General features: G+C 44.5%; 1 protein-coding gene across 1 annotated transcript in view; it reads right to left on the bottom strand.

Annotated features, from left to right (window-relative positions):
• Palb2 (partner and localizer of BRCA2) overlaps positions 1–15,126 on the bottom strand; it is a 28,307-nt gene extending 13,181 nt beyond the window's left edge. Inside the window, exons 1-6 of the mRNA XM_013011386.1 lie at positions 14,976–15,126; positions 13,706–13,765; positions 12,878–12,977; positions 7,600–8,844; positions 2,902–3,563; positions 1,381–1,452 (exon numbers count right to left, since the gene is read on the bottom strand). Of these exons, the coding sequence (XP_012866840.1) occupies positions 1,381–1,452; positions 2,902–3,563; positions 7,600–8,844; positions 12,878–12,977; positions 13,706–13,765; positions 14,976–15,023 (2,187 nt within the window). The 5' untranslated portion in view covers positions 15,024–15,126. The remainder of the gene's footprint in view (positions 1–1,380; positions 1,453–2,901; positions 3,564–7,599; positions 8,845–12,877; positions 12,978–13,705; positions 13,766–14,975) is intronic.
• Between the last annotated feature and the right edge of the window lies 1 nt (position 15,127).

Raw genomic sequence — 15,127 nt, forward strand, 5'->3', positions numbered from 1 at the left:
CTGTAGCTCAAGTGGTAGAGTGCTAGCCTTGAGCTGAAGAGCTGAGGGACAGCGCCCAGGCCCAGAGTTCAGGCCCCACGACTGGACACCCCCCCCCAAAAAAAAAGAGCATTTCAGTTGGGTGCCAGTGGCTCATGCCTGTAATCCCAGCTACACAGGAGGCTGAGATTTGAGGATCAAGGCTCAAAGCCAGCTTAGGTAGGAGAGTAGTGGAACTGTGGCTCAAGTGGTACACAAGCCTTGAGCACAAAGCTCAAGCAACCAGGCCCTGAGTTCAAGCCCCAGGAGAGGCACAAATTTTAAAAAAGAAAAAAAAAAGTAAAAAAAAGATGAACATTTCACTATATCAAAATCTAAAACTGGCCAGGCACCAGTTGCTCATGCCTGTAATCCTAGCTACTCAGGAGGTGAAATCTAAGGATAGCGGTTCAAAGCCAGCTCAAGCAGGGAAGTCCGTGACTCTTATCTCAAACTACCAGAAAACTGATGTGGTACTGTGCCTCCAGTGATAGAGTGCTAGCCTTGAGCTGAGGGACAACGCCCAGGCCCAGAGTTCAAGCCGCCCCCCAAAAAATCTAGAACTGTTTGTCTCATCTATTCTTTTTTCATTCATTCATTCTTTTGATATAGTTCAGACATATCAATACAATCCTCCTTTTCTACCTCCTGAGTGCTGGTATTATAAGAGTACGATACTACAACAGCACATTTTCTTTCTTTCTTTTAATGCCAGTCCTAGGGCTTGAACTCAGGTCCTGGGTGCTGTCCCTGAGCATTTGTGTAGCTAGGATTACAGGCAGGAGCCACAATTGACTAGCAATCATCCCATTTTCTTATAAATCATTCCAAATAATACTGGAAATACTATACTATTTGGGTAAGAGAGACATGAATGACTCTCAGCTGTTTTCCTATCAAAATGCCTGATTTAAATGTAGATACTAAGTTATTTACTTAAGTTATTGAGCTTAAGTTGTTCTTGGCACTAGTCTGGATTATGTAAACTATAAAACTGAAAATGCAAATGTGGATAAATATGCCTGTAATCATAGCTATTCAGGAGGCTAAAATCTAAGGAGAATGGTTCAAAGCCTGGCCCAGCAGGAAAAGTCCATGAGAATCTTGGCTCCAATTAACTACCAGAAAACCACAAGTGTTGCTATGGCTCAAAGTGGTAGAGTGTTAGCTTTGAGCCAAAGAGCTCTGGCACAGTGCCCAGGCTCTGAATTTAGGCCCCACAACCAACCAAAAGTAAAGAAAGAAGGAATTCAAACTTGTTTTCTGAATTTATCAGTATATTTAATAATAAGGAGAACCAGAAACTGATCAGAGTACTTTTCAATGATCAATTCATATGCATAGTAACAACAGTCTCCTGACCTTTAACTTTGAAAGCAATTGTAGACTGCCTGGGTTTAAGCCATCGCCAGCCGGAAGATGTGCTGTTTCGGGCTGTGGAAACAAAAGCCAGGCCATCAGTGCATTTTGCCTATGGTGTCGCGTCCTTCACAGACTGCAGGTTGCAGGACCTCACCTGTAACCATCTCTACCAGCAGCAGCACCACTGACAGAACAGGACCACATTTAACAATCCTCTTAATCACCCTGAATCTCCCCAGGGGCCTTAATGCTCCCTATGAAATAGAACACCTCTCTCTTTTAATATGTATCAGCAAGAGTCCATCTTGCTTATTATATGGGAAGTTAGTTATTTACCATGCAGCTTGTGAAATTTGTAATAACCTCCTAATTATCCATTAAGAAAGATATTCTCCTTAAGGAAGAAAACTTTTGCTAAATTAGACTCACCACTTAGTTAGTTTTAATCAATACTAGGATCAAATTTGAATCTTTGCTGTTTTATACTGGTTGTTTGATGTTGGAAAGATTGCCAGACTTTTCAGTTTCATGACACAGCAGGTAAAAAAATATCTGCCTTGGGCTGGGAAGGTGGCTCAGTGGCAGAGCGCTTGCCTTGCATGCCTGAGGCCCTGGGTTCGATTCCTCAGCACCACATAAGCAAAAAGAAAAAAGCCGGAAGTGGCGCTGTGGCTCAAGTGGTAGAGCACTAGCCTTGAGCTGAAGAGCTGAGGGACAGCGCTCAGGCCCAGTGTTCAGGCCCCACGACCAGACCCAAAAAAAAAAAAAATATTATCTGCCTTAGCTGGGCACCGGTGGCTCACGCCTGTAATCCTACTCAAGAGGCTGAGATCTAAGGATCCCGGTTCAAAGCCAGGCCAGGCAGGAAAGTCTGTGAGACTTCAATTAACCACCAGAAAACCGAAAGTGGCGCTGTGGCTCAAGTGGCAGCGTGCTAGCCTTGAGCTGAAGAGCTGAGGGGCACGGCACACAGGCCCAGAGTTCAAGTTCCATGATCTACCAAAAAAAAAAAAAAAAAATCTGCCTCGGGCTGAGAAGTTGGCTTAGTGGTAGAGCGCTTGCCTCTCATGCATGACGCCCTGTGTTTGATTCCCCAGCACCACATAAACAGAAAAAAATCCAGAAGTGGTGCTGTGGCTCAAGTGGAAGGGCGCTAGCCTTGAGCTGAAGACTTAAGGGACAGCGCCCAGGGGCCCAGAGTTCAGCCCCCACAACCAACAACACGACCGACAAAAAAAAAAAAAAAAATCTGCCTCTCAGTAATACTTCATTATAAAATGGCAAAAAGTGAGTGTGATTTTGTCAGTATTAGGAATTTCATTTCCTTTCCCCTTTCTTCAGTCACTTGGGACTTTGTATTAATCGCATTTCTACTCTGTGCCTGATCCTTAATAAAAATCACCTCAGGGTAACGTGCTAAAACCGTCACACACGGGAGGCCACTGGCAAGAAAGGCATGCTGCCCACATTCGCTAAGACATTTCATTCTTTCAGAGAAAATTCACAAGGAAACGATTGTACCTGTTCAGTGGAATGCTCAGGCAACGCCAGGCATGCGTTTCCACACAGCTGATTTTCTCTGAAAGGGAATGACTCAGTGGGTGCAGGTGTTGCTTGGGGGCCAGAGTCACGGTCACAGGCAGACTGTCCTCGCCTACCTGGCACATGCAGGCTGGTATCCAGTTTGAGAGGGTCGGCTGTACTGTCCAAGTGTTTAGGAGCCCTAGCTAGACTGACTGTGTCTTCTGAGGGAGAAAGGTGGGGCAGGGAGCAAGCTGGTCCATCAACCTGGGCAGACATTCCTTCACAGGATGCCTGAGAGCTGGAAGCTGGAGTGGTGCCCAGGGTGGGGAAAGCTGGGGAACACAGGTCTGAGGCAGGCCTGGTACTCTCATCACCAGCAGCAGCAGCAGTGTTTAAAGGAGTGAAGAGGACCATGGAGGAAGAAAGGCCCTTGCGGGGAGTCTGGCTCTCTGGGCTTGGCGTTTGAGGATGTGCTCTTCCCGGAACAAAAGTAGGTTCTTCCAACTCCTTCACTTCTGCAGCTATGCACTGAGGAATCTGATGCTCTTTAAGAAACTTCTTCGCATATGTTTTTGATTGAAGAGGTTGAATGGGTTTCTCTGAGAACTTCAGTTTTTCAAGCTTCAGAGGCCCAAAGTCCTCATCAGGTAACTGAAAATCTGTGATATGGAGCAAAAACAATTTTAAACTTAGCACTTCATTCCTATTAAATGGGGCACTGAAAGCAATATCATCCAAAGCTCAATAATCTCAATGACTTTCCTTCCCCGAGACAGAAAAATAAGCACCAACAACAGGAATACACCACATGAGACATTAACACCCCCTGAAGAGTTAGCTTTCAAGGTTAAGTACAGTAGAATATGTTTCTTATTTCTCTCATCCATGACTCTGAAACCTGGAAAGAGTGGTTAGCTAAGGACTGGTCTTATACAGGTCCTGGAAACGTAGTGCTCTGAGTAGTATCTGGGGCTAGGAAGACTGGGCCAGGTTCCACCCAGCTGATCACTTACATAACACAGGGACAATCAATTCATGTCATTTTCCTTTCTCCCTCATTGCTACTCACAAGAGAACTGGGCTAAGAATCTCTGAAGTCATTCCCAAATGGTACTACTAGCCTTAAGCAAAAAAGATCAGGAACAGCATCCAGACCCTGAGTTCAAGCCCCAGAACCAGCATCAAAAGAAAAAAAAAATGAAGATGCAGCTGGGTGCTGATGATTCATACTTATAATCCTAGTGACTCAGGAGGCTGAGATCTGAGGGTCATGATTCAAAGCCAGCCCAAGAAGACAAAGTCAAGACTTTGATCTCCAAATAACAAGCAAAAAACTGGAAGTGGAAGTGTGGCTTTAGTAGTAGAGCGCCAATAAAAAAAATCTAAGGGACGATACCCCAGGCCTTCAGTTCAAGGCCACAATTAATATCTTTTCTTCTTCTGTTTGTTTTCTGGGGCAAGCCTCAAACTTTTAATCCTACTAATTCAGCTTTGGTAATGCTGGGATTATACATAATGTTGGAATTATAAAGACACTATGCTTGGTTTTGTTTTTGTTTTTTGCAGTTTTGTAGTTTGACTGGTATTATCCCACCAAACCATACCTCCACTCCTATTTTTCACTATTTGTAGGATAGGATCTTGGATGGCCTGAACTGGGATCTGCCTACTTTGATCACAAGTACACACCACATCTAGCCTCCCTTTGGGAAGGTGGGGCCTTGAATACCTTTTTTCTTTTTTTTTTTTTGGGGGGGGGTCCAGTAGTGGGGCCTGGGCCTGGGCGCTGTCCCTCAGCTCTTCAGCTCAAGGCTAGCACTCTACCACTTGAGCCACAGCGCCACTTCTGGGTTTTTTTTTCTGCTTATGTGGTGCTGAGGATTCGAACCCAGAGCCTCATGTATGCAAGGCAAGCGCTCTACCACTGAGCCACCTTCCCAGCCCCTTGAATACCTTTTTCTCCAGGCTGCCCTGGCAGGATAATACTCCTATTCCCAGCCTCCCAAGTGGTTTGGGATAACAGGCGCAAGCCATTGTATCCAGTTAAGAATAGAGAAGGGGTCTTGCAAACTGGCTGACCTTGAACTGTGATCTTCAAGTTGTTAGCCTAGGATTATAGGTGTGAGCCAGCCACTGGTGTTTTGTCATCTGTGGCTTAAAATTTTATTAACTATTTTTGTGGTACAGAAGTTTGAACTCAGTCTTGTGCTTGTTAGGCAGGTACTCTACCACTTGAGCCACGCTCCCAGTCCACTTGTGATTTTTGTTGTTGTTGGTCACAGAACTTGAATTCAGGGTGTGGGCGCTGTCCCTGAGTTCTTTTGCTCAAGGCTAGTGCTCTACAACTTTGAGCTACAGCACCACTTCTGGTTTTCTGCTGGTTAATTGGAGATGAATCTCACAAACGTTCCTGCCCTGGGTGGCTTTGAACTGTGAGCCTCAGGTCTTAGCCTCCTGAGTAGCTAGGATTACAGGCATGAGCCACTAGCACCAGTTCACCTGATTTTTTTTTTTTTGTCGATCGTGAGGCTTGAACTCTGGACCTGTCCCTAAGCTCTTCACCTCAGTACTCTACCACTTGAGCCACAGCACCACTTCCAGTTTTCTGGTGGTTTATTGGAGATAGGAGTCTCAAGGACTTTCCTGCCCAGCTGACTTTGAACTGTGATCCTCAGATCTCAGCTTCCTTAATAGCTAGGATTACAGGCGTGAGCCACCAGTGCATGGCACTTCTGATTTTTGACATGGTCTATCTAGGTAACCCAGGCTGGCCTAAAAGTGGTAATCCTCCTGCCTCAGCCTCCTGAGTGCTGAGATTATAGGTATGTGCCACCAGACTTGGCTATTGTTATCTTTAACTGAACTAGAGCTCCAAGACTGGAGTCTTATGTTCACTGTACAAAGCAGGCTGCTGTCTGTTTCTGGACAAGAGTTCTATGGGAACACAAGCATATTTACAAAACGTGTGTGGCTACTTAGGCTGCTTAGCTGAGTAGTTGAGACAAATGACCAGAGTGCAGTATTTACTCTCTGGCCTTCACAGGACATCTGCCAATCCCACGCAAAGCCACAAGCAATGATGAAGTTTCTGTACTCACTCATCAGATATAATTAGCTCCCAAGAAAATGATTAAGAAGTTTAAATTACAGCATTTTCTTACTTGCTACCCCAAAATCTTATATCCCACAGACCACAGGGAGTATTAGATGTTTTATCTAAAAATGCTGCTCGTCCCTTTTTATTACCTGATCACTTCCAAGCAAGTTTTTCAGTGTACTTCAAACTTATTTCATGTTACTTCAAAACACTCTTCTTACATTAAAAGATTTTACCTGGCCAGGCACCAGTGGTAGTAATCCTAGCTACTCAGGAGGCTGAGATCTGAGGATTGTGACTCAAAGCCAGCCTAGGCAATTAAACACCAGAAAACTGGAAGTGGTGCTGTAGCTCAAGTGGTAAAGTGCTAGCTTTGAGCTGAAGAGCTCAGGGACAGTGCCCAGGCCCAGAGTTCAAGCCCCACAAAGGACTTAAAAAAAAAGGTTCTGCCTGAAGATAAGACTCTTTTCTTAATTTTGGCAAGCAACCAATATTATTTTCCTTTGCAGTGCCTTTTCAACTACCTTAGTGAAACTACCAGGTTTCAGTGTTGGCTCTGTCATTTTAATGAGGTTAATGAAAGTAATTTTATTTTTATTTTTTTGTCGGTTGTGGGGCCTGAACTCTGGGCCTGAGCGCTCCCTCAGCTCTTCAGCTCAAGGCTAGCGCTCTACCACTTGAGCCACAGCGCCACATCTGGCTTTTTCTGCTGAGGAATCGAACCCAGGGCCTCATGCATGCAAGGCAAGTACTCTACCACTGAACCACCTTCCCAGCCCCAATCAAAGTAATTTTAATCAACTTGTTCCTTATCACATCTTAAAGTGAGTATAAAGACAGATTCCAAGCCAGGCACCAGTGACTCAAGCTTATAATTCTAGCTACTCAGGAGGCTGAAATCTGAAGATTGCAGTTTAAAGCCAGCCCGGGCAGAAACATCCATTAGACTCTTCCATTAACCACCAGAAACAGGAAGTGGCACTGTGGCTCAAGTGGTAGAGAGCTAGCCTTGAGCACAAAAAGGCTCAGGGACAGCGCCCATGCCCAGAGCTCAAGACTCAGGAGAGACCAAAAAAAAAAAAAAAAGACAGATGCCAGGGGAAGAGGGACAGGGAGCAATAGGGAAGGTGAGGCTGACTGGGACAGTGTAAACATGTGGAAATGTAACAGTGAAAGCCCCCCCTCCCCATGTAACTAATGTAAGCTGATTAAAAACAAAACAAACACAAAGCTGGGGTTCAGTGGTTGATACCTATAATCCTAACTCCTCCCGGGATTTGAAATCTGAGATTACAGTCTGAAGCCAGCCTGTGCAGAAATATCCCTGAGACACTTATCTTCAATTAAAGAGCAAAAAATCAGAAGTGGAGACATAGCTCTAGTGGTACAATGCTAACCTTGAGTTCAAGCCCCAGTGCTGACAGACACAAAAACAACAACTCTCTCCCCCACAAACCAAAAGCTTCTACTTTAATTTAGCATGCTGCTATGACTACACAATTAGCTTGTATCTGTGTAGTATGTACAGGTACTGGGCACCAAGGAATCAATCTGCTTTCCTCACTCCCCATCTGGATTTACCTTAACTCTCTTCTTACCATGAATTGTTGCATTTTCACTCTGGTGAAAATTGAACCACTTTACACCAAATGTGCTCGAAGATGGCAAAAGCTGTTCACACTGATCTAGCGACAAGGTGTGGGCTGACTTCCTTTTTCCTCTGTGTCTTCTACTAGATGACTTGGTGACAGGCCTCCGAGGACAGTGGCTGTTTTCAGCGGATGCTGAGGGAGAGCAGACTTCACTTTGTGACAGAGGTTCCTGAGAAGGACCTGAACTTGACAGTCCTGAGCTTGTGTCTGACATGCTGATTTCACTTTGGTCAGCTTCACTAGAAAGTTTTACATTTTTACTTGCTCCTTGTTCTTTATTTTTAAACCCTTTCTTTCTGACACCCAAGTGACTTTGAATCACAGCTTCCAGAGCTATTTTCCTCTGGCTGTCTGACATGCGACGTGTTGTTCTAACATAGTATTCTGCAGGAAACAGAAGGCCTTCAATCATTGTGCAAGAATGTGCTTGAATTTCTATAGAAGCAGGAGAGCCTGGTTCCAGAGTAAGACTCTCAGACTGGCTTAGAGCCTCCTTTTCCTGAACAGTCTGATCTCTACTATCCATAGTGTTACTAGGAGATTTTAAAGAGTTTCCAGTGTGATGACTTTGTTCTTTTAAGTCTTGGGTTATATTTGCTGCTGAGTTACTGTAAGCGAGTTCATTTCTACTACATGAATTGTCTGCCACTAAGTTAGGACTTTTAGGCAGTTGGCTGGGGGCACCAACTGTGTTATTTACTACTGGGTCATCTGTACAGATGGATATCTTTCTGCCTTGTGCCTGCATGTCTAGGGGTGGAGAAGGACTAATGTTTTGAAATGCTGGAGCAGTAAGTTCCCCGTGACCTTCATGACTTATTACTGTTTCTGATGAACAAGGATTTTTGCTATTGATTGTGTCCTGATTCCTAGTGCTTTTTCCAGAAGCAATGAATGAATTAGTGTCAAAGGAACACTCTGTCTCCTGAGAAGCAAACATTCTTTTGGACTTCTTTTGTCTCTCTCCTGGCAGCTCATTCTGCCTGGTCTTCCCATCAAGGTCACTCACTTTATAGGGAAAATGTTCTTGGATGTCATCTGCATTTTGTATAAGCAATCCTTCTTCTGAGCCATCTTTAGGGTTAAAGGACTTAGGCTCAACAAAGGTCAGAGATGTCTTTTCTCCAGTTTCTTCGGTAAGCTGGGTGTTGATTTGTAATCGGTCATGAAAACATCCTTCATTTTTAGGCTCTGAAGAAATACAAATATATGTCTCTCAGTCCCTAATGCTTATATGTAAACATACACACAAACATACACATACACAAACACACATACAAGTACTTAGCTACTTTCAAAATGGAACAGAAACGTTTTATATTTGTTTAAAAATATTGTAAGGCTGGGAGTGCAGAGCCAAGACAAAAACCTGCCTAATATGCTTGAAGCCCTGTCCTCTAGCATCACAATAATAAACAAACTACTGAACATTTACTTAAGAATAAAAAAATAAGGGCTGGAATGTGGCTTAAAGGTAGAGTGCTTGCCGAGCATGCATGAAGCCCTGGGTTTGATTCCTTAGGAACACATAAACAGAAAAGTCACGCTGAGACTCAAGTGGTAGAGTGCTAGCTAGCCTTGAGCAAAAGCAGCTCAGAGATAGTGCCCTAGCCCTGAGTTCAAGACCCAGGACTGGCAAAAAAAGTGAAACCAAAAATTAATGTTACAGAATTTTAAGTAAATGTAAGTCTATAAAAAATTTTTTTGCCAGGCGCCGGTGGCTCACGCCTGTAATCCTAGCCACTCAGGAGGCTGAGATCTGAGGATCACAGTTCAAAGCCAGCCTGGGCAGGAAACTCCATGAAACTCTTACCTCCAATAAACCACTAGAAAACAGGAAGTGGCGCTGTGGCTCAAGTGGTAGAGTGCTGGCCTTGAGCTGAAGAGCTGAGGGATAGCACCCAAGCCCAAAATTCAAGCCCCAGAACTGGGGGAAAAAAAAAAAGAGAGCCTCACCGGGGACTTTTCAGATTCGGCTGGCTTTGAACTGCAATCCTCAGATCTGGGCCTCCAGGATTACAAATATGCCTCACCAATACTTGAGGCATCTTCTCTTAATTTCCTCCCCTTTTACCCCCCGCCCTGTGCCTCAGTTCTGGAGCTTGAACTCAGGGCCTGGGCACCATTCCTGAGCTTCTTTTGCTCAAGGCTAGCACACTATTACTTGAGCCACAGAGCCACTTTTCTGCTTATGTGATACTGAGGAATTGAACCCAGGGCTTCATGCATGCTAGGCAACAATCTACCACTAAGCCACATTCCCAACCCTCTTTATTTCTCTTTTTGAGACAACTCATTATATAGACTTGGCTGGCCAACGAATTGTGATCCTTTTGCTTCAGCCTCCTGAGTACTGGGATTACAGGTGTACACCTCAATGCTTGGCACCTTAATTTTTTAGTCTTACCTAATGTCCTTTGGTACTTAAGACTGAACACAGGAGCTTTTACAATGAGCTGCATCCCCAACCTAATTTTTTATCTCACATTTTTTTTTTTCTCTCTGAAGTATTGGGGATTGCAAGCGTTCTACCACTGAGCTGCACAACCACAGCCACAGCCCTTTGTTTTCCTCAGGTAATCTTTACATCATTTTCTCACTTAGCAGTCCTAATTGTATGATTGCAAATTACTTGAATTTTAACCCCAGAAATGACCTGTTGTTTTGGTGCCAAAGATGGAATCCAGAGCCTTGTTCCTGCTAGGCAAGGGTTTTGCCACTGACCAACACAAACACAATGCACATCCCTAATTTCAGAATATTTCTAGTATTCACTGTATATGCATTCATATTAAAAAAAATATTTCTAGTATTTAAACATTAAGTATAATTCCTAAAATTTGAGGAGCAACTAAATAAACAACTCAATTGAGAGTGATTTTTGATCACAAAACTAGAGATAATTGTTAACAAATCATATATTCTCTAAGACTCTAGTACCTAGATATTACTAAGTACACTCACAATTCAACAGTTAAAATACAATCAAATGGACAAAGGATATGAACATTTTCCTAAAGATTCACATGTGGCACATGAAAAGATTTTTAACATTACTAGTTAACTAAGAAATACAATAAGGGGCTGGGAAGGCGGCTCAATGGTAGAGTGCTTGCCTTGCATGCATGAGGCCCTGGGTTTGAATCCTCAGTACCACATAAGCAGAAAAAGCTGGAAGTGGTGCTGTGCCTCAAGTGATAGAGCGCTAGTCTTGAGCTGAAGAGCTGAGGGACAGCGCCCAGGCCCAGAGTTCAGGCCCCACGACTGGCAAAAACAATGAAAACCATAATTAGAAACCAACATTCACTAGGATGGCTATCCTTCTTTTGTATGTTTAGTTTTGGTGCAGTACTAGGACTTGAATTCAGGGATTAGGGGCTATCCCTTAGCTTTTTTGCTCAATTGTTCTACCACTGGAGCCACAGCTCCACTTCTAGCTTTTTACCAGTTAAAAGGTAAGAGGTAAGAATTTCACAGACTTTTCCATGAGATTCTATGAAGCTCAGGCTCACTTTGAACTGAAATTCTCAGATTTTTAAGTCTCCTGAGTAGCTACAATTATAGGTATAAGCCACTGATGCCCAGAAAGGTAGTTATACCTTTAAAAAAAAAAAAAAAGGCTGGAGGTATAGCTCAGTGGTAAAGGGATTGGCTTTTTTTTTTTGTCAGTCGTGCTGAATGAGAATATGAAGTCTAAGTTCAAGCCCTGGTACGTACGTACGTACACACACACACACACACACACACACATACACACGCACGCACGCACACAAATTTGCAAAAGGTAAATTACAAGTGTTAATGAGGGTATGGAGAAGCTAGAACATTATGGATCACTGCTGGGAATGTAAAATGGTATAGCTTGTGTGGTAAACAATTTGACAGTTTCTCAATATTAAACCAGCCATGAGAGGCTAAGACAATGACTGAGAAAGTTTGAGGCAATTCTGGGCTATCACACCACACAACAATAACAAAACACACAAAAGCCAAACAAAACAGAATTAACTGTATGACCCAGTAAATCTACTTTTAGGATTAGTCTGACCCAGTAAATCTACTTTTAGGATTAGTCGTAAAGAATCAAAAATACAAAAAACGAAGCTGGGCCCAGGTGCTGGTGGTTCACACCTGTAATCCTAGCTACTCAGGAGGCTGTGATCTGTGAATTGTATTTTAAAGCCAGCCCTGGTAGGAAAGTCCATGAGAATCTTATCTCCAATTCACCACCAGAAAACAAGTGGAGCTGTGGTTCAAAGTGGTAGAGCCCTAGCCTTGAGCGAAAGAGCTCAGTGACAGTGCCCAGGCCCTGAGTTCAAGCCCCACAACCAACAAAAACAAAACAAAACAAAGCTGCCGGGTGCTGGTGGGTCACACCTGCAATCCTAGCTTCTCAGGAGGCTGAGATCTGAGGATCACAGTTCAAAGCCAGCCAAGTCAGGAAAGTCCATAAGACTCTCATGTCCAATAAGCCACTGGGGCTCAAGTGGTAGAGTGCTAGCCTTGAGCTGAAGAGCTGAGGGACAGTGCCCAGGCTCAGAGTTCAAGACCCACAATCGACAAAAAACAACAACAACAAAAAAAAACCACCAAAAACACAAAGCTAGGAACCAGTGGTTCTCACCTATAATTCTAGCTACTCAGGAGGCTGAGATCTAAGAATCAAGATGAAAACCAGCCCAGACAGATAGCTGGAAGTGGAGGGGCAGTTCAAGAATGCCAGGCTTGCGCAAAAATGCCAGACAGGAGCATAAGGCCCTGGGTTCAAGCTCAAGTACCAGTTTAAAAAAAAATCTTTTTAGGGCTGGGAAGGTGGCTCAGTGGTAGAGTGCTTGCCGTGCATGCATGAGGCCCTGGTTCGATTCCTCAGCACCACATAAGCAGAAAAAGCCAGAAGTGGCACTATGGTTCGAGTGGTAGAGCACTAGCCTTGAACTGAAGAGCTGAGGGACAGTGCCCAGGCCCAGAGTTCAGGCCCTATGACTAGCCAAAAAAAAATTTTTTTTTCTAATAGAAAATATACATATCCAGAAAAGTCTGAGAAATGTGTATATGGATGTTCATATAGCATTATTCATTAGTCAAAAAGTGGTATTAGGCTTGCTTGAATTTTATAAGGCATAAAGTTCACATCAATTACAAAGTCTACTGTTCCTAGAACAGGGGCCTCAGGCACCTGGAAACTAAACACTAAAGTCAGTCTGAGCAGGCAGGTTAGGTTTACCTGAATGCATTGATTGTGATGTGATTCGCTGTTCTGGAAAGCCATCTTGTCTTGCTGTTTTCTTAACAGAATTCTTAATCTTCTCAGCTCTTTGGGCACGCTACAGAAAACCAAGGATATGCAAGAAATACGTTTATTTTTCCTCCCTTTTTTTCTGTCTTCTTTCCGTCTTTTTTTTTTCTTTTTTGTGGTGCTGGATCTTGTGCATGTTAAACAACTGCTCTACCAATGAGCATATATAGCCCCAACTCCATGAACTGTTTTTAAAGCTATCTTGTCTACAGATCTTTTTTTTTTTTTGTTCCAGTACTGAGGCTTGAGTTCAGGGCCTCGGCATTACCTCTTAGCTTTTTTCACTCAAGGATGGCACTCTATCACTTAAGTCACAGCTCCACTTATGGCTTTTTGGTAGTTAAGTGGAACTGAGAGCCTCACAGACTTTTCTGCCCAGGCTAGCTTAAAACCATGTTTCTCAGATCTCGCCTCCTGAGTAGTTAGAATTACAGGGGTAAAGCAGGGCACTGCTTGCTCATGCCTATAATGCTAACTACTCAGAAGGCTGACATCTGAGGATCACCGTTTGAAAAGTCTGCGAGACTCTTCTCTCTAATAAACTACTCAGAAAAAGCCGGAAGTTGGCGCTGTGGCTCAAGTGGTAGAACACTAGCCTTGAGTATAAAGAGGCTCAGGGACAGCGCCCAGGCCCTAAGTTCAAGCCTCAGAACCGGCAGAAAAGAAAAATAAAATTACAGGCATGAGCCACTGGTGCCTGGTCAGAAATGTTTTTATATAGGTTGCACATCACCTTTGAAAAGATGATTCACCTACCTGGAGGCGGGCCAGAGTTCTCCTGTATTCCTTTTTCAAAAGTGCAAGTTTTTCCTCCAGCTGAAAGAAAAACAGCAAGAATATTTAACTGTGAAAAGCTGGAATCAGGGACAGGAAACAGGTATCAGACCTGAGTATGCCGTTCCAGAACCAGAGGCAAGACTGAGAGTGGTGAGGAGGAGGCACTGATCTATACAAACTCACTCTTGGTGCTCAAAAAGCAAGTTTTCCTCTCAGGAACTTGGCATAAACTGTTCCTGTACTTGGAGCACTTCCTACCTTGCCAATTCTTAAAAGACGCTCTAAGCCTCACCTCAAGATTTTTGTTGGGTGTGTGACAGTTCTGGGGTTTGAACTCAAGGCTTGGGTACTGTCCCAGGTGGTTAACTAGAGGTTAAGAGTCCCATGAACTTTCCTCTCTGGCTGGCTTTGAACCTTAATCCTCAGAGCTCAGCCTCTTGGGTAGCTAAGAGCCACCAGCACCTGGCCTCATCTTCCTGAGGTAAGACTTTCAAGACTCTTCTCCAAGTCCACATTAGACACTCCCGCCCTCCTGTGTAATCTCCTGATCCCAGCATTTACCATACTGTACTGTGTTGTCTGCTTTTCCCCATCACTCACCTTGAGACCCTAACTCAGCCAACAAACATCTTGCGGGTCAATGGTGCAGACATCTCAACACTTGGGACAGTAACTGATGCTCACTGGGGGTGTGTAGATGCTAAAGATACTGAATGGCTACCACAAATTACATACCGAGAAGCCTACAGATAGGAAACAGATAAGCCTATTCCTAAAGCTGAGATCTGAGGATAAAGAGTCAAAGCTAGCTCGGGCAGAAAAGTCTGTGAGACTTTTTTTTTTTTTAATCTCCAATTAACCACCAAAAAGCCCGAGCCGGAGGCGTGACTCAAATGGTAATGTGCTAACCTGGAGCAAATAAACGGCACAAAACAAAAACCAACGTTTTGAGGGGTTTCCTCAAGACTGGGGGCTCGGGGAAAGCGCGTCAGGATCTTCACCTAGTCTTCAAAGTTCTACACTTGGTACTTCTGCATTGCAATTGTGAACTTCACGTGGCTAATTTTGTTTGGCAAACGCCATCTCACTGGCCCTGCGCCTCTGGCACACGCGCACTGCCGGTGCCCCGCGGCCCTCAGAGGACGGTCGGCCGCAGGCACTGCTGCCCTCGGGCCGCTGAGGAGACAAGGGCCAGCCTCAAGTCCCCAGGAAGGAGGTTCGGGTCCCGCGCCGGCCCTCCCCGCAGCACCTGTTCCTTCTCCGCACAGCTCAGCGACTTCCCGGGAACCTGGTCCATGGGGTTGCAGGCCGAACTCCAGCTCCCAGGCCTGCGGACCCCGCGTGCACCCCGCGTGCACCCCGCACGCACCCCGTCAGGGAAGCGGGTGACCCAGAGCAGGT

This window comes from Dipodomys ordii, unplaced genomic scaffold (genome assembly GCF_000151885.1).
Source record: "Dipodomys ordii isolate 6190 unplaced genomic scaffold, Dord_2.0 Scaffold14, whole genome shotgun sequence".
NCBI classification, from domain to species: Eukaryota; Metazoa; Chordata; class Mammalia; order Rodentia; family Heteromyidae; genus Dipodomys; species Dipodomys ordii.